This window comes from Balaenoptera borealis, assembly GCF_965194805.1.
Source record: "Balaenoptera borealis genome assembly, chromosome: 12".
Lineage (NCBI taxonomy): Eukaryota > Metazoa > Chordata > Mammalia > Artiodactyla > Balaenopteridae > Balaenoptera > Balaenoptera borealis.
This window is the reverse complement of record NC_138869.1, coordinates 79,520,292-79,539,860: the sequence shown is the minus strand read 5'-3', so window position 1 is coordinate 79,539,860 and position 19,569 is coordinate 79,520,292. Positions and strand designations below refer to the sequence as shown.

General features: G+C 40.0%; 1 protein-coding gene across 2 annotated transcripts in view; it reads left to right on the top strand.

Moving 5' to 3' along the window:
* LOC309608178 (chloride intracellular channel protein 5-like) overlaps positions 1–19,569 on the top strand; it is a 50,032-nt gene that overhangs the window by 14,760 nt on the left and 15,703 nt on the right. Inside the window, exons 2-4 of one of the 2 annotated variants that reach the window (XR_014232707.1) lie at positions 5,207–5,315; positions 6,238–6,301; positions 14,500–17,954. Coding sequence is in view for 1 of the 2 variants with exons in the window: in XM_082347671.1 (XP_082203797.1) it covers positions 11,093–11,098; positions 14,500–15,015 (522 nt within the window). In the remaining variant the exon portion in view is untranslated. Of the gene's footprint in view, positions 1–5,206; positions 11,099–14,499; positions 17,955–19,569 lie in introns of those variants that run through there. The other variant, XM_082347671.1, reaches the window with a different exon arrangement.

The following is a 19,569-nucleotide window of genomic DNA, read 5'->3' as shown; positions in this document are numbered from 1 at the left end:
ACAACTTTTGAAATAGCAAATATACATTTTTTTCCAAGTATATATTTTGGCGTCTGCCCTAAACACGTGCTGAGCCCACCTTTAAGGTAATCCAGCTATGCTGACCAGATATACACACATCAGAATTTGGGACACTGGTAGCGTTCTCCTAGATGTCAGTTTCCATAGGATTAAACTAATTTCTGCCACTGAGATCTTATTAATTCTGGGAATCTAAAGCTGAAGTTTGTTCTGTTTTAATGAGAACTCATCAACCTATATCGCACTTTGATATGTATCTCTAAGAGTTGGAAGAAAAAGATGTCCACAAAACTTAAAAACCTTTACCCAAAACAGCATTTTTTAAGTAAAATTTTATCTTCTTTGCAGTCCCTTTGAAAACTTTTTAACTTTGAGAATTTAAGGTCTAGTTATGTGACGCATATTAAACTCACCAGAAGAGCATTAAAAAAGTACAGGGGAGGGAACTCCCTGGCGGTCCAGTGGTTAAGACTCCAAGCTTCCACTGCAGGGGGCGCAGATTTGATCCCTGTTCAGGGAACTAAGATCCTGCAAGCTGCATGGCGTGGCCAAAAAATAAATAAACAAATAAAAATTAAAAGTACAGATGCCCAGGCCTCTCTCCTACCCGCCCTTCCATGTGGATTCAACTGTCCTAGGGGGGGCCAGCATCACCCTGGCTTTAAAAGCTCCCCAGGTGATTCTAGTAGTAAGCCAGCTTTGGGGATCAGTTGTTCCACTCAGTAAGAAGAGGCGCCTACATCCCATTGGTTGATCCAGCAATGAATGACATCGCTGATATTTACCTGAAAGAAGGTTGCCATTTCAAATTAACCCAGGAGAAAGACTATGGATTAAATGAACAAAAAGTACTAAAGAGTTAGATTTATACATAGAATTGCAGACATTTCTAAGTTAACTATGTCAACATATGTTAAATTTTAACCACCAAGACATTTCATTAGGGTATTTGTGAATCATGTATGGCCTGGAATGATGAACAGGTCTCAGATTTTCTCTCTCCTGTTCTCCCAGCCACTCTGGTTGCCACTGGCAGCTTCAGTCCATGTTGGTCTGTGTTCTTCAGGAGGCTTAGATCCTCTGTAAGTAACTGAGGGTCCCACGTCGACCAGTATTTCTAGACCTTTGCCATGTTGCTCTCCATCTGTCCGAGTGCACACCTGATTTTTTTCTCTCTGCACAGGTGGTGAGCTGCACAGTGCTGTCAGGGCCTCTTCAAATGGATGTTAGAGGTATCAGCCCTGAGCTGGGATCAGGGGTACAGATATAAGCAGAAGTGTCTCCTCACTGTTGTAGGTTGTTTTCTTTTAAACATTTTATTATGAGAATTTTCAAGCATTCAGAAAACTTAAAAAACACCCATATGCCCACCATCTAGATTCTGCAGTATAGTTGTACCTTCAACAATGTGGCTTTGAACTACGTGGGTCCACTTATATACAGGCTTTTTTCAAGAAATAGTACTACACAATCTGCAGTTGATGGAACCCATGAATGTGGAACCATGGATACAGTTATAAAGGAAGTTATAATCGGATTTTTGACTGCACGGAAGGTTGGCACCCCTAACCCTGACATTGTTCAAGAATCAGCTGTAAACACATTCTGTACTTGCTTTACCCATGTATCTAGCCACCTGTTCATCCATCAATTCATCTTATTGTTTGATGCATTTCAATGTCCGTTGTCATTGTTATCAGTACACTTCACTTAGAAACATTTCAACAGCAGCATATTAATAATGGTAGTACAGAATTTGTTTAGAGTTATTCTTCTTTTTAAATAAAATTTACGGGGCTTCCCTGGTGGCGCAGTGGTTGAGAATCTGCCTGCCAATGCAGGGGACACGGGTTCGAGCCCTGGTCTGGGAAGATCCCACATGCCGCGGAGCAACTAGGCCCGTGAGCCACAAGTACTGAGCCTGCGCGTTTGGAGCCTGTGCTCCGCAACAAGAGAGGCCGCGACAGTGAGAGGCCCGCGCACGGCGATGAAGAGCGGCCCCCACTCGCCACAACCAGAGAAAGCCCACGCACAGAAACGAAGACCCAACACAGCCAAAAATAAATAAATAAAGCGTAAAAATTTAAAAAAAAAAAAGTACGAAGACTAAAATGTACAAATCTAAAGCATACTGTTCTGAGTTTTGACAAATACATACACCTGTGTAATTCAAAGTCCTGTCAAAACACATGACGTTTCATTCCCCTGGGCAAGTTCCTTTATAACCCTTCCTGTCTACCCCTGTCCCCAGGCAACCACTGTTTGACTTTTTAAAAAGTTATAGATTTGTTTTACCCTCTGTAACATCATATAAAAGGAATAAAATCATATAATAAGTAATCTTTTGTGTCTGGTTGTTTCCCTAACATGATGCATTTGAAATTTACCCATGTTGTTGTGTGTATCAGTACTTCATACCTTTTTATTAGGAGTCTTTGGCCCAACATTGACCAAGAAAGCCTCAAGACAGGCCTGGCAGCAGGTTGGAGCCAGGCAAGGCCACAGCAGTCCTCTCTCATGGATCACTCAGTGACAGAAGTCAGTGGCCATGTCATTAGGACACTCATGCAACTCCATGGAGAGCACCATATGGGAAGGAACTGAGGCCTCCTGCCAACAGCCAGATGAGTGAGCCATCTTGGAAGCAAGTTCTGCAGCCCCAGGCAAGCCTTCCGATGATTGCAGCTCTACCTTACATAATTGCAACCTCATGGGAGAACCCAAGCCAGTATTCCATGGTGTTGAAATAGTAGCCAGCATTGCACAGTACAGATATACCACGATTTATTTATCCACTTACCAGTTAATGGACACCAGGAGTATTTTCAGTTTTTGGCTGTTGTGAATAAAGCTGTTTTGAACATTCTTGTACAGGTCTTTTTGTGGACGTGTGTTTTCATTTCTCTTTGGTAAATATCTAAGAGAGGAACTACTAGATATAGGGTGAGTATATGATAATTTTGTAAAAAAAAAAGGACAGCCAGATCTTTACTTAAAGTAGGTATGCTATTTTAAATCCCCATTTTATGAGAATCCAGGCACTCAGACATCTGTACCAACAATTGATGTTGCCATAGTGGTGGTTGTGTAGTGCTATGTCATTGTCTTTGCATTTGCTTTCTAACATTTAATTTTCTAGTACATGTGAGTTAACACCTGCCATGTGCAAAACATTATGCAAGTGCCTTGCTGCTCAAAGCGTGGCCCATGAACCTGTAGTATTAATATTCTCTGGGAAATGCAGAGTCTCAGGCCCCACCCCAGGCCTACTGAATCAGAATCAGTATTTCAACAAGATCCCCATAGAGTTCTTATGCACATTCAAGCTTAAGAAGCATGGCATTAGGGGATGTAAAGATAGATAAGGTATGGCTATTGTCCTCAAGAAGTGGTGCAGGATAAAAAAGGTGTTGGGGAGGGAAATAAGGCGAGGCTATTTTAATAGGTAGAATATGATGCTTGTACCATCAGACATGAAAACAAAGTCTGGAGAGATGGAAGTGGGCTTCATGGGAAGGCATCACCTATCTGGATCATGAGCAATAGATAGGAAAGAGGGAGGAAGACACGTAACCTTAGTTGCATTGTAGGTTACTTACCCTGCTAAAAAGCAGGAGTTAGATTGAGAGGTGGTGGTAGGAGAGAGAGAAAGCAACCTTTGGACTAGAGTGACAGTCCAAATAAGAGAGAAAGATGGAAAATACAGTGACCTCATGTTCCCCAATCCTGTACGCTGTACACATAGAAGATTGTGTAGATAGATAGATAGATAATGTTCATTCATTCAAGGAGACTCCTTAGCTTTTAGTTTGAGACCTCAGGATGTAGAACTAATAAGACAGACACTATGTGCCATAATTATTAGTACTGAAAAAATCATGCAGATTTTCTTCAGTGACAGTAAAGAAACTGCAAACATCAAGACCCAGGACACCAAAAGTGCCACAAAATATTGGTATGGAAATTGGGTACAAATGTAATTTTATGTGTATATAGACAAATGTGTATACACATACACAAAATGAAACCATTCGAATTTTGGTGTGGACAATCCAGAATTTAGACAGTTATCGCTACTTTTATTCTATTCGATTTGAACATTATCAGTGTTAGGAACTAAGACTTGGGGTAAAATGTTATGAATGCTTAGTTACTTAGATAATAAAATGAACCAGAGCAGGAGTAAAACACATTCAAAGGGAGTTTGTAGATTGACTCTAGGAAAATTTCTCTGAAATTGTTTCCTCGGGTGTAAAATAGAAAAATGAATTGCCCTATAGGGTTGTTGTGAAGATCAAATGGTCCTCATGACCTCCTTTCTTCTTTTTTATAAAATTTAATACATGTTAAATGAACTGTAAGGAATTTTTTAAAGGGCGGGAATTGAGCTCTAATAGGACATATATAGATAAAATATTTTAAACATATGTTTTGAATTTGAGGCACCTTATCCTCAAAGCAAAATAATTGGGAAATGGGAAAAAAGCCCTTAGACCAGGGAATCTGTAAACTTGCAATAGTTACGTAGCTTTTTAGACTGAAAGAAGGAAACAGCTCATGAGGTGGTGCTAGGTCTGCACTGAGAGCAGGTAACAGTGCCCCCTGGTGGACTGTGCATGAAAGAAAACACTCAGTTTTCCAAATCCTGAGGGTTTCTCAACTTGATCCTTCTTGCATATTGTGTTTGCCTTTGGTGAAAACATGTTCATTTTTATTGCATAATCTATCATTCTGGTTCAGTTATAGACATCTGATATTTTCCCTTACTCTACAGGGATACTTTGCAGAGCATACATTTTAAACTTTTAATGATCACAGCAATCTTGAGCTATGGATGAAGTTCAGTGGCAGCTGTTAGGGGACCTGGGCCCTAATCTTAGTGTTATAAACATGCACCAGAAAAGCAGCCTGAGCCATGGCTTTCATATCTATAAAACGGATTTGGTAATACTTGCCTTACTGCGTTCTTGGCCAAATCATGCAAAATACTGTCTGTAAATGTCTTTTAAGTTTGCAGTTACTACAAAATGCAAAATATAATTATGATTTAGAGGAGATATCAGGGTTATGGAAAGAAAATAACTCCAAAAATACATAATAATAAATACAATTCAGAATAGAACTAAGTTCCATTAACATACTAACATGTCATGATGTTACTTATACATATTTTTTTCCCCTCCAGAATCTCTTCATTCTGAGCTCTCAAACCAATGCAGCTTAGCTGTGGGAGAAGGATTGGAAACTAACACTGAACACGCCTGTCTAATCTATCAGGCTCTGAGGCTTCACACGTATCTTTTTCATTTAAACTTTCCACCGACACTTTGAGGAAGGAGTTATTTACATTTTTACAAATAGAGAAACCAAGCCTCAGAAAAGGTAAGTGGCAGAGTCCACATTTGCACCCAGGTCTGTTTGGCACCAAAGTTTCCCTTACCCCATGTTGCATGTTGCTAACATTCCTCCTTCATCTTCATAATTTTTATAAACAAGAAACACTTCAATTAACCTCAAGTTGTTTTTTCTTACCCCACAATTCCATAATTTCCCATCTCTGCTCCCCAAGTCTGCCCACTCTGCACCCAAATGTAAACTAAAACCAAAAGAGAAATTAAAACGTGTGTAGATAAATTGAGTATGTTACCTGCAGAGAGGGATATTTAAAGAAAAATCATAGGCAGCCTTGAAATCCCTTGCAAAGCATTCAGTGAGCCCTGCCCTGCTGTGAGTATCACCCAGTGTTACTGTAGAGTCACCATGTCACAGCCTGGGAAGTGCACGGAGGCAAGAAGAATGAAAGAGTTTCCCATGTTATTGTCCCATTAGTTGGGCCAACCCCTTACTTAAACAAAATCCCTTGCCTTTTAAAAAGTCTTTTGGCTAGACAGTAAAGAAAAATATCTTTGAATCTTCTACACTGACAAATTACGTCAGCTAATATTTGAGTTGACTGTCTGAAAAATACTGGTCTTATATAAATATGCTTAAATTCCATGTATATACACTGTATAATGTCATTTTTTTTAGAAGCAGAATACAAAGACAACTATGATTCCAACTGAAAATATAAACATACAGGTAGAAAAGGAGTAAGAGAAAATTAACATAAGTACCTTCGGGTAGTGGAATTACAGATGATTCTTATCATCTTTTTTTTTATAATAAGCATGAATGACATAATAGAAAGAAGTCTCCTTAACATAAAGAACACAGACATCTTTGATGCCGCAGCAAGAACCTAAGAAGCTGAAAATGACCGCTGTGTACTTATTTCTCAGTAAGTGTGTTTCTTGTGGAGTAACTTAAGGGCAGTGTCCTTGGGCAATACTGTTTAGAAAATGTAAAACCAAAGTATGAAAGGACAGCTTACTCGGGCATTTGTACCCAAGCCAGTGGAATTATTCCTCAAGTTTCATTTTCAAAGCCCACAGCTCTTTCTCCATCTTTTCTGGATGGCTCAGAGTAACAATTTACGTTATATTTGTTATACAGTCTGCTCTGTATCTGTTATACAGATACAGAATCCAAGGATGCAGAGGGCGACTATACTCCATTTTACATAAGGGACTTGAGCATCGTGGATTTTGGTAACCCCAGGGGGTCTTGGAACCAATACCCTCAGATACCGAGGGATGACTATCTAGAGAAGTACACAATGTACAGAGTGATGACTCAGAACATTACTGAGATAGATTGCCTTTGGTTTTATAATACAGAATCAAACTTCCCGGATGTCTTTGGAGAAAAAAAAAAAATCCCCAAACGGTAAAACCTTAAAACCCCTCAAACCACAAAGTAAAATCTCCAAAGATGGGGAAATGTACTGGAAGAAAGTGGAGTGAGAGAGCTCAGTGGAGTCAAGTTGTCTATGGCGGAAAGAAGGCACATTCCCTTTAGGCAGAATGATGGAGATAAAAAAAATAGCCCAGTAATACTCCATTAAGTTACTAAGTAAACTTGATATTTCCTCAAGTTCCTTCAACACTGATGCAGCACGCCTTTATCCTTGTCTGCAAAAGCCCAGCTAAAGGGATGCCCATCTCTCCTTTCCTCTCTTCTCAACGGACTATCTGGGCATCTCGGTCTTTGGACATCTGCAAATTCATCTGCTTCAAGTTGCTTTTTTCCTGTACTAAAGGTTCTAGAGAAGTGATAGAAGGTTCTAGAGAAGTGATAGACAGCTACTAAGGGGTCAGACTTTGGTCATGTTGGAGACAGCAGAGGGAGGAAGTGGAGTGAGAAAACTAGACCCAGTCTGAATAAAGAGGAAGGGCAAGGGGACAGCTGGGAGATATCCCTGAGGGTGGGGCCCTGTGGTTGAGTGTGTAGTCCCAGCCTGGGTAAGTCGACAGTGCCAGGGGCAGGGAGAGGATGAAGCAAGGGTTTCCCTGCCTGAGGGCTTAAGGGTATATAGTTCATCCAATTTTAAAAATGATGTCATTTTTCCATGTTCAATTTTTTAAATCAAATTTAGTTAAATAACCTTGTCCCTTTCATTTATGTTAAATTGTTTGAGTGAAGAGCATCCCATCTGTCTCATCCTCCCAATGTTTAATATTACCCTTTTCCTATTTTCTGTATTCATTTCCTCTAAGTAATAAAACATCATAAATGACTTCTACTCAGACTTCTAGGACCTTTAGGACTTTTCCCAGATTGTATAAAGTAGACAGCACCGAGGTGAACCAACTAATGTAATGACGAGTCAAGATATGGATGACTGTTCACAATTTGAAAAGTAAGAAAGTGCAGTAAAATTTTAAGAGATACCTATGGTGGGTATAATGGCAGAGTCAGAATTGTGAGGAATGAAATTCAAAATGTTGGAACAACTAGATGAAGGTTACGAAAATAAAGCTATGCAGTGACCAGCTGGGAATGGTGTTTGAGGGAGCTCCAAGGGGGAGAGAGTGCCAGGAGAGGTAAATGGGAGCGGGGTACATTCACAGTGACTGAAATAAATCAGCAGAACCATCTGAAGTTCTCAGGTGCCTTCTACACAGTCCCCTCCCTGTGCCCATATTGAAATATGGTTGCCACGTTGTGATGTGACAGTAGACCAAGTTGCTCCAGTAAGCAACACCAGCTACTGGAAATGGTTTTCTCCGAGCACCTGTCTCTGTCTTGAAGCCAGCTGGAGTGTAAATGATTGTGAAATTGAACGACTTTCTGTGTTATGTGTCTGCCCATCCTTGATATCATCCTATGAACATAAAACTCAGATTTCTGATCTTGGCATTCAAGGCTATCCACAGTCTAGCCCAGTACTGCCATCTTCTCTATTTTTTCTGGAATCCACATACTCCATCCAATCTGGTTTATCTCCATCATTGTGAATTCTCAATTCTGCATCATATTTCATACCTTAATCCCCCTTCTCCACTTCATTGTCCCTGGGTCTCTTCTACCACCTAAGGTACTCACTTTCCCTGTTCCTCACCCCCAGCCGAGATGACCTCACCCTCTTCTGAAATCCTACAGCTCCTAAGATCAATTCCACTTATTTGTCACTGAACATAGTACTTCATGTTGTTAATTAACTTTTCTTGCTGGAATATTATATCTTACATTCAGTCAGATTTTAAACCCTTAAATTCATGGGCCATATCTTAACAGTCCTTTCATAACCTCAGGTTAGGTATAGACCCTTAGGTAGAAGGCCCTTTTATAATCTCAGATTTTATATCTTTAGATGAATCCAGAATTTTTTTTCTTATTCCTCAAAAAAGATAACAGAAGAATTTATATTGTTATCTAAGGAATAAAGCCTAGAGTAGTACCAATAATAATGCCAATTAAGAGCCAGCCAGGCACTGCAATAAGCTTCTAACCTACATTATTTAAGTAAATCCTTCAATAACACATACTATTATTCTCACTTTACATATGAGACAACTGTGAATAAGTAGAGAAGACAGGAAGTGAGAAATAGATCTTCTCTGAAGAGTGGAGAACGAGTTTTCACCACTAGCCACCCATTCCTTTGGGTTAGACTTTGCATTGAAATTATTACTGAGAGAGTAAGTAATTAGCTTGTTGACAGTATGTGGCTCCTGAGAGAGGAAAAGCGGAGATGAGGGGAGGGGTGAGGTGGAGAGAAGAGGGCAGAAGAGCAAACTGAGTTCCTGGCATTGGAGATAAACCTGCCTTTCTTAAAATAACTCACCAGTCTTTCCCCCTCTGTAACTGTTTTCTTGCTCTTCTGAGGCCAGCCGTTTCATTTATGCTGATTTTCCTGAAGCTCGTTTGGCTAATTTCTGTATCTCAGGCTAGAGGGTCATTTTTCTTTTTTGTTTTTGGGCTGTGCACATGCGTGGCTTGTAGGATCTTAGTCCCCCAACCAGGGGTCGAACCCATGCCCCCTGCAGTTGAAGCGTGGAGTCTTAACCGCTGGACCTCCAGGGAAGTCCCTAGAGGGTCATGTTTTAAGTCACTGGTTTACTAGGTATATCAGGGCCCAGTCACTCATTCCAGGACCTGTTATAAGCTCTGGCCTCACTATCTCTTCCTGTCCTAGAAGTCTATGGTTTGATGAATTTCAAATTGGCTGGAATGAACTGATATTAAACTCAAGTGAGTACTCCTAGTGAAAGTCAAAGATTGTTAGACTAGATAAAAATATAACTATCTAATGCTTATATATGAGGACACACAAAAATTGAAAGTAAAAACTTGGGAAAATATATACATAAACACTAACCAAAAGAAAGCTGATATCAGAAGAAGGCAAAAAATAATGGTAGAGATAAAGAGTGACATTTTCTACTGAAAAAACAGTCCATCTACCAAGATTATATAACAGTTCTGAATCTGTGTGCATCCAATAATATAGCCTCAAAAATATATAAAGCAAAAAATGAGATAACTGAAGTAAGAATTAGACAAATCCATGATCATAGGGAAGATTTTAACTTTCCTTTTTCAATACCTAATAGAAGAAGCAGATGAAAGTCAATAGGAATATGAAATAATTGAGTAACAAAAATAAACAAACACTAATTGATTATCACCTACAGAATACTATACCTGACAATGGAGGAACACATGTTATTTTCAAATGCACATGGAATATTTCCAAAGTTGGCCATATGCTGGGCCATAAGACAAATCTCAGTAGATTAAAATCATAACAACTGTATTGTCTGACCACAGTGAAATTAAGCTAAAAATCAACAAAAAATATAACTAGAAAATCTTCAACTGTTCTAAAACTGATCAATACATTTATAAATAACTCATGGATAAAGGGAAAAAATCTAAACAGAAATGGGAAGTATTTTCAACTGGATGATAAGGAAAATAAATCATATCAAAACTTGTGAGATGCAGATAAAGCTGTACTTAGAGGAAAATTAATAGTCTTAAATGCATATATTAGAAAAGAAGAAAAGTTGAACACCAGTGATTTAAGTGTCCATCACAATTATCTTGGGATAAAAAGCAAACAGCAGCAAACAAGTGAAACCAAAAAGAGAAGAAAGGAAATAATAAAGATAAGAGCAGAAATTAATAAAATTGCAAAGAAATGCACACTAGAGACTATTAATAAAGTCAAATATTCTCAAAAGAAAAAGGAAGAAAATTTAAAAATCCCTAATAAGACTGATCAAGATAAGAAGAAAAGGCACAAATCACTTTGGGTTTTAAAAATACCCCTACTTTTAATAGGAGTATTGCCTCAAATCCTACAAACATCACATAAAAGTAATATGAGGATATTACCTTAACTGATTCCCTATGTAGACTTTGCTACCGTGAAGAGATCATGCTTATTATCTCAAGCAAATATTCAAGTCAATGTGGCAGTTATGTTTTGGGGGGTAAATTTAAAAATTGGCCTTTATGTTGCTAAACTGAATTTTTTTTTTTTTTTTAGTTTAGTTAGAGTGACTCAGTTCTACAATGTTTGAAAAACCCTGTGTAAACTGACCAAATTGAGTCTTTGTACATGCAAAACAGAAGACTAGACATTGGCCACACAGTTATCCAAGACAATGGGCAGGGCTGCTGTAGTCCCAGTTGGATCCTTTCTGTGGAATAGCTAATTTGTAAATTTCCTCAGTTGTACATGCAGGTAAGATCACGTTTTATGTATACTTATAGCCTGTATCTAGTAGAATGAGTAGCATTTTGCCCAGTGGAGGCAACATATGTGCAAAAGCATAGGGGCAGGAAATGGCATAGTATATTCAGGGAAGAGCAATGTTTCTGCTGCAGAGTAGGATATTTGAAGGAGTGCTGAAGGAGAAGCTGGCTGGACAGATAGGCTTGGTTTCATTTGTGAAAGGTCTTGGAACACACATCTTCCTGTACCTGCTTTCATCAAAAATTTCCAAACATGGGTGTGATATAGGCAAACTTGTATTTCAGAAAGCACACAAGTTCATTCTTAGAACTTCTCAATCAAGTGAATATATGTCTTGTTTCCTTTCTTAGGTTATATGTAACAGCCATATGGAGCCCTCAAAATACTTTCAGTTGATTAACTGGTTGATAGACTCTTTCTTTTATCAGTAAACAAGCCAACTTGTTTTATACAAAGTGCTGTGGAAGACCCAGGTATTAGTTTTCTTCCTGCAGGAGTTTACAATATAGTAATGAAATAACACTTATGCACATAACACAGGAAGAAAATGGACCAGGAGTAAAAGGACTTGAATTCTAGATACATCTCCTCCATTTTAGTTGTTTATAAAAACAAATATTTAATAAGCACCTATTATGTGTCAGATATCTGTTAGACTTTAGGTATGCACTGATGAGCAAAACAGTCATGGGGTTTGTGTGTCCAATGGAGGATAAATGGACATCAAACAATCACAAAAATTTATTCAACAAATAATGTATTGAGAATCTAATATGTGCCAGGCACTGTTCTAGGTGCTTGAAACAACAACGAAAAAGCAGACAGATCTGTGCCCATACAGGATTTACATTCTAGCGGGAGAAGACAGAACACAAACTCTAGATGTACAATAAATAAGTAATGTATACATCTTATTAGAAGGTGATATGTATTATGGAAAAAGAAATAGAAAGTCAGGTAAGGGTTTTTAGTAATGAGGAGGGGGTACAGATAGGAGTTGGGATGGGTTGTCATTTTACACAAGACAGTTAGAGTGGTCTCATTGAGAAGGGATGCATAAGCAAAAACTTAGAATTTTGGAGAGTTGACTGTGCAGATATCCAAGGGAAGTGTATTCCCGGCAGAGGGAACAGCCAATGTAAAGATCCTAATATGGGAGCATTTTGGAGGGTTCCAGGCACAGCAACGAGGCCATATCCTCTGAAGCAGGGTAAGCAAGGGGGAGAAAAGCAGATGTAGGAGAGTTTGTGTAGATTTTATAGGGCCTTGAGGGTCACTGGAAGGACTTTGGCTTTTCCTGAAAGAAATGGAAAGCCATTATAGGAGTCTGAGTAGGGAGAGAGATGATCTGATTTATGCTTTAATGGGATGACCGGTTCCATGTTACAACCTGTAACTAAATCATGATAGGTGTGTCCTGAAATGGGATAACAGGGGGACCAAATTTATAAAATACCTGTGTATGGGGCCCTAAGCTTAGCTAGCCTCCTCAGACTCACTGGGTCATCATCTTGGTGCGGACCTGATAGCATGCGGTATATATAAGCTCACGTTGTAGAATACTGTTCCTTGGAAGTGATGCAGAATGACACATAATCTTGTTGCAGAATGGCACATAATCTAGAAGTGTTCTAGCAGTGGAAGCACATATTCTCAGAAGGAGCAGTATCACCCCCAAAGGGGTGAAAATTGGTTCTTAAGGGACAAAAACTTACTCTTTTTTGATGTATAAAGCACAGATGTACATACAGTATGTAACAGATATGTAATATATTGGCAGTATTTCAATTTCACGGGAAAGATACCTAAAAAGGATCCTTTAGGGATGGGGTGGGAGTGGAAGGTTGTATGATCATAAAAAAGGTTGGAAAACACCGACTTAAGAAGGGAGTGAGTGGCAGGAAGATTACTGAGCTGGAGGTTAGGAAATCACAGCCAAAAGCAGCTCCATCATTAACTGTCTTTGTGAACTTGGACCACTTGCTTCCCCTTTCTAGGTTCCAGCCTGCCTTCAAATGTAAAATCAGTTAGACTGTATGACCTTTTAGGTTTTCTGCAGTGCTAAAATTATGAGAAGGATTTGAGCTGGCTCTCCATTGAGTTATAAACACGTGATTATGGGAACTATGGTAATCTATCAGGTATTTGGACCCATCAAACCTCACCTTTCAATAAAAGAAAGGGATAGCATCAATAGACTTTAAAGTCTGTCTCTGGTCTCTTTCCCTTTATCTATTCTTTAATCTATCCCAAAAGCTTGAATTCTAGAAATACTGCTTTAGTTCGCTCCAGAAGATTCCTGGATGCAACATTGGAGGCAAGGGTACAATGAAGTTTTGTCAATAAGATGCTCATCAGATGCTTTGGAACCTGTCAACCAGAGTTGCATTGCTTCTCAATTTTCACATGATTTCTAGACACTAAAGTCCCTTTACAATCCATCTGGGTTGTCACTTCAAAGAGAACGATGTACGTGGTGGGTGAAGGGATGGAGGAATTAGCAGGATAGAGTACCAGCTTAAAAAACAAAGAGCCCGTGTATTCGTGGCATCTGTAGATGACATCAACTAGACAACCTTGTGCATACAGTTCTTTGCTTTAGAAGTCCTTTGAGGACAGAGAATATATCTGCTAACTCAAATGTTTAGTGCTCAACTCAGTATCCTGTACATAAGAGGATCTTTGTGAAGGTGTCTTGACTGTGATGATCACACAGGTCGAAGAGAAAATAATAAAACTCAAAGCCATAAATCTTTGAGTCCCTTAGTTTGGGTGATCTGTACTGACATGACCATAAACAAGGGCATTTATCTTCTTTTCCTTCTGTTATTTAATCACCTAGTGGTGTTTCCAGATAAGAAACGTAAATGGCATTCATTACCTAACTGGAGCATGTGTAGCACATTTATCATAGGGCATCAATACTCAAACAACTGTTTTGTGTAATGAATTCAGCTATTCATAGATGAGTTACTATTGTGAAGAATTGTGCTCCACCGAATTACAGGGACTTCTTGAATGTTGTCAACATTTGGAGACAATTGGAAGAGGGAACCCTATTTAGTGACAAATGGCTAAATATTCAGAATTTCAATGTATACTGGGAAGATAATTCAAGTCAACCTCTAGTTGATCCGAAGAATTTTGGAGTTACTGGCAATGAGGAAAACTATAGAGTCTGCTTGAAAATATCCTTAGGAGTGAAGGAGTTAACTGAGTGTGTAAGCTTTATCTCATGTCCAATGGACTTGTGGTTTGCCGATTAAAGTCTCCGGTAAATGATTGTTAGAGACCTGTCATTGATAGCTGTTGCTAGTTGCTGTGTTTCAAAAGCCCGTTGATTCCTCTGCAAGGTGATACAGCATCCTCTATCCCTTTCCTCATTTCAGACCTACTCAGGTCTGCCTGCAAAAGGATCCACCAAATCAATAAACATGAATGATGAAGACTACAGCACCATCTATGACAGAATCCAAAACGAGAGGGCATATGAGAATTCAGACCAGCCAGCAGAAGACGGAGGTCCCCTTTACAATGATGTCCATGACGACTTGAAGGCAGAAGACAATTTATATGCCACTGAGTTGGAAACCCATGGGTATGACTCTGTGGCCATTTATGCTGTTGTTGGTCAGGAGAGCACCTCAGCCTCTTTTCAACAAGAAATAGGAGAATACCTCCTGCCTGAAAATGTCTATCCTGAGGCTCAGCATCCTCAACCTGGGGAGTCCCAGGAGAATGGAAGTGAGATGGAAGCAGATCTGCCTTCTCCTTCCAGCTTCACCATCCAGCACAGCAGAGCCTTCTCCACCAGCGAGGACTCCCCTACCAGCTATTCTGCTGATGACGTTTCGGAAGAAAACGAATCAGCTTTCACTAACCCTGAGATTAACCTCTTTGTGAAGGTAAGGGCTGCCTCTGACAGACACACCTGCACACGCAGATGGTATTTTATTTTGCTCTGAGTGACCAGGGAAAGATGCATGGTGTCATGGTCCTTGGGCGTCAATATATATTAAAGAGTAGGGCTGATGGAATGAGTCATTCCATAGTTCACCCAGGACTGCTCAAAATAACAAGAATTGGTAAGTGCATTTAAAGTGTGTGTCTAATCGTTGACTTCTCTATACCACAGGCAAAGCATTTTTTAAGAGTTCACTTGTGAGGGAGCAGAAATTGTTGCTCAAATCCTTTGTGACAGACGTTAAGTGCATTTTCCTGTCTGGTTAAATTTCCTTCATCATCATGATTTTGAAAAACGAAACTAATGCTTATTGAAGTCAAATTGATGGTCCTTCTTAATGTTTCTAAGGTCACAGATATTACTTTGTATATATGGTCAATAAACGTTACCTCTGTCACCAAGCTTGCCCTTTGGGCACTAATGTAACTAAAATATCTGATGAGATAAAATTATTTCTCTAGTAGTAAGACATTTAGTGTCAGTGTTAATGTTTAACCCTTAGGATATTTAAACACAGAACTTTGGTGATCTTTGTATTAGACTGATATTCTAATAAAGATTATGGTTATGAATGTTATCAAAACATAAAAACCATTTCAGGGCTAAACAAATCATCTTTATAGATCAAGATGATGTTTTCCCTAACATTCCCCACCCAAATACATATTTACACAAATTTTTATGTTAAGACAACAAAAATGATTACTCTATGAACCTATAAAAACCCCAGTCCACACTCATTTCTCCCCTTTCTGGTTTCTAATTAACTCTTTTAATGAAATGCACTTTATTTTCTAATTTGATACATAATTATTTTCTATTTTTCCCTAGCTGTTTGGTGTATAAATCGTGTCTCCTTTATTCTAACACAAGGTCCTTTTCAAAAGCACCAAGAGCATTTGGTTCATATTTAGGTACCTGGCAAACCTTGCCTGGGATTTTGTTGAGCATTTGGGAGAAAGAAGGGTGTGTAGACAGAGCCCTTGCTCTCAAGAAATAACAATGTGGTACAGGAGACAGACTTGCAAGTTGTGAATTTTGGTGAAATGGAGGAGTGAGAGAGCGTTCTGCTGTGGGTATTCTGGGAATGCCCAAGGGTGGACGAAGGAGTAAAGAAAGACTCCACAGAGGAGGTGACATTCAAACAGGTGCATTCAAGCAGCATTCCAGCCATTATAGTCACATGACCGTTGTGTTAGTTTCAAAAAAAAAAAAAAACCCCACCTTTTTAAAAGGGAGGACTAGGTGTATTTTCCTCAAGACAGAGGCATCCCTGCAACTTCCGGCAACAGACAAGATGAATCAATCATCATCGTCATGATCTTCATCATCATTACGGGCGCATCAAACCATTATTTGCATGTTTGGCAAAGTGTTGATTTCATCAGAAATTAGGCTGCCACTGCCGTTGAACCAAACAGAAGTAGGAGGAAATAGAAGTGTTGGCATCTCCAGCTGGTACCAGCAACAGGAAAAACTACTTGATAGTACCATGTGGTTCCTAAGTTATTTAAGATCCGTAGTTCCCTAAAGTAAATATTGGATCTAATTAACTCTTTACATTTACATTCTTTTTAGTATAGTTATGTTAACTAAGTGGTCGTAGAATGTACCATCAACCTCAGCTCCTATGTGTGAACTCCTTTTTAGAGATTCTCAGCATCACTCAGTGAGAAGAAGGGCAGTCATAATCCTGGCTTCCCCACCCCCAGCCCACCTCCACTGCGGTCCTTTATTCAATGGGGAGGGAAATGCGTAATATGAGAACAGGTGATACAGGGCTGCAGGGCTTGTGTGGGAGTGGAGGGTGTGCGTGTGACCAGCCCAGGCTCCTCCCTCCTCCCAGCTCTGCAGAGGGGGTGCTGGAACCCCCGCATTGGACGGGGATCACCATCTTCCTAGCGGGCTTGTTGCTGGTGCTCTGGGGTTGTTCTCCTCCTGGGCTGTTTTGGTGTAGACCACTTGGGCTGCAGCTACACCTGTACTCATTTGTGTATGTTTCCACCTGTCTGGACAAGTCAGAGAAAATGTCATGCAGGTTAATAACTGCATTCAACCAACTTTTTATTGAGGCTCGGCCATTTCAGGGTGTTGACCTGCTACTTACTTAGTCAAAATATGTCATTTATTTATTCATTCAACGGAGAGTTATTGCGCCAGGTTCTGGGTGTACAGCAATGAAGAAAACAAAGGCCTGTCTCCCCAGCTCTTTGCATCGTAGTGGGAGAGACAACAGATGGACAAATAGAGAAGTAAATATAAAATACGCCGAGTGGTGACAGTGCCATAAAGAAACATAAAACAAAACAACGGGTGTGTTAATTTCCTACTGCTGCCCTAACATATTACTACAAACATAGTGGCTCCAAACCACACAAATTTATTCTCCTACCTTCTGGAGAGCAATCGGAAATGAGTCTTAAGGGGCTAAAGCAAGGAGTCAGCAGGGCTGTGCTCCTTCCGGAGGCTCCAGGGGAGAATTTGTTTCCTCCCCTCTTCTAGAGGTGGTCCTCATTCTTGGCTCATGGCCCATGTCACATCTCCCTCTCTCCCTGGCTTCCAGCTTCACCTTTTTTTTTGGCCACACCATGCAGCATGCAGACTCTTAGTTCCCCGACCAGAGATCGAACTCGTGCCCCCTGCAGTGGAAGCGCAGAGTCTTAACCACTGGGCCTCCAGGGAAGCCCCAAGCTTCGCCTCGCCTTCCAATCTGACTCCTTCTGCATCCCTCTTATAAGGAAACTTGTGATTAGCTTGGGCCCGCAAGATAATCCAGGTTAATCTCCTCATTTCAAGATCCTTAATTTAATCACTTCTGCCAAGTCCCTTTTGCTTCAAAAGTTTCTGGGAATTAGAGCATGGGCCTATTTGGGAGCCATTGTTTGGCTTCCCACAGTGGGATGAGAATGATGCTGAGTAGGGATGGGAGGAGTAAGAGTAGGCGGGGTGGGGGGGGGGATGGTGGCAGGGAGATCAGAGAGGTGGAGGTGGGCACAGGTCACGCCTAGGCCTGATGAGTCATTGACAGAGCTTTCACTTTTACTCTGAGTGATAAGGGGAGTCATCAGAGGGTTTTGGAAGGAAAATTCTGGCTGCCTTTTTGATGATAGACTACAGCAGAGAAAGGGTAGAGGCAGGGAGGACAGGTTGGAGGCCCTTGAAAAACTAGGCAGGGGAAGACGGTGGATTGGACTATGGTGACAACAGTGGAGCTGGTGCCAAGTAGATTGGGATTGCTGGGAAGAGAGAGCCCAGAGGTTTTGCTGGTGGGTCTGATGTGTAGTATAAGGAAGGGAAGGAGCCAAGTTTGACTCTAGGGGTTTAGACAAGAGCTACTGAGTGAATGGAGATGTTATTCTCACTTCACCTGTGGACCTCTTCTCCAGGAACATATGATCCAGAAAATGTGTTCACACAGTCATTCATATATCCATCCCTCCCTCCCTTCCTTCCTTCCTTCCTTCCTTCTTTCCAACATTTACAAGATATTTACTACGTGCCAGGTACTGGATGTAAGAGATGAATGCAGCACAACCCAAGTGCAACTGTCCTGTGGGCAAAGACAGAGAAACACAATTCTTGAAAATAATAAGAGGAAAGAAATAACTGCTTCTTGGTCATTGGCTGAGATCCAGTGAAGGAAAAGTCTCTAGTGAGAGCTGCAATTCATGTCGTAAGGCAACCAAGAGGAGTTGTCTGTTCAGAATTTGCTGATGGGATTATAAGAATTTCTTGCTGCTTTCTGCTAAAATTGAAGGACCTGTAGACGTTTTCCTAATTGTGTGTGTGTGTGTATGGAAAAGAAAGAAAAAGAGGGATGAGAGGGACAGAGACTGAGAGAGGAAAGGAGATAGAGATATAGATGGAGATAAGAGAGATAAGAGATAGAGAGGGAGATGGAGATGGAGAGGGAGAGAGAGAGAGGAAAAATATTCTGGTATTTAACACAAAGGAAAAAAGTATTCTGACGATGACAGTTGCAAAGAAAAATGGTACAAATGAACACCATTTGTCCTGCACATAATTGATGTCATTGATTATGGAAGGCAGTATATATATGTATGCTGTAGAGCACATTTTCAAGTCAGGTTGCATGGTTTGAATCCTGGCTTAGCAAATTAATTTCTGTTAAATTGTTTACCACTTTTCTCATTGGTAAAATGGATGTCATAATGATATGTTCCTCATAGGATGGTTATGAAGACTGAATAAGAGAATCCATGTAAATTGCTTAGTATAGTATCTGACGTATAGTAAATGCTCAATATTTAGGAGCCTAAATTATTATTGTTTATTGTGATGAATTTGAACCATCCATAAAATAATAATTTTTATTTTAGGCACCATGCCTTATAGTTAGTAGACATTATAAGTGTTCTGTTAGCTGATATTAATGTGACGGTGTAATATTCTGGCAAGAGCACTGGTCAGGAAATTCTAACACGACTTTGTCAATGATTCACTATGAAACATTCTTGGACCCAAGTTTCCTCAT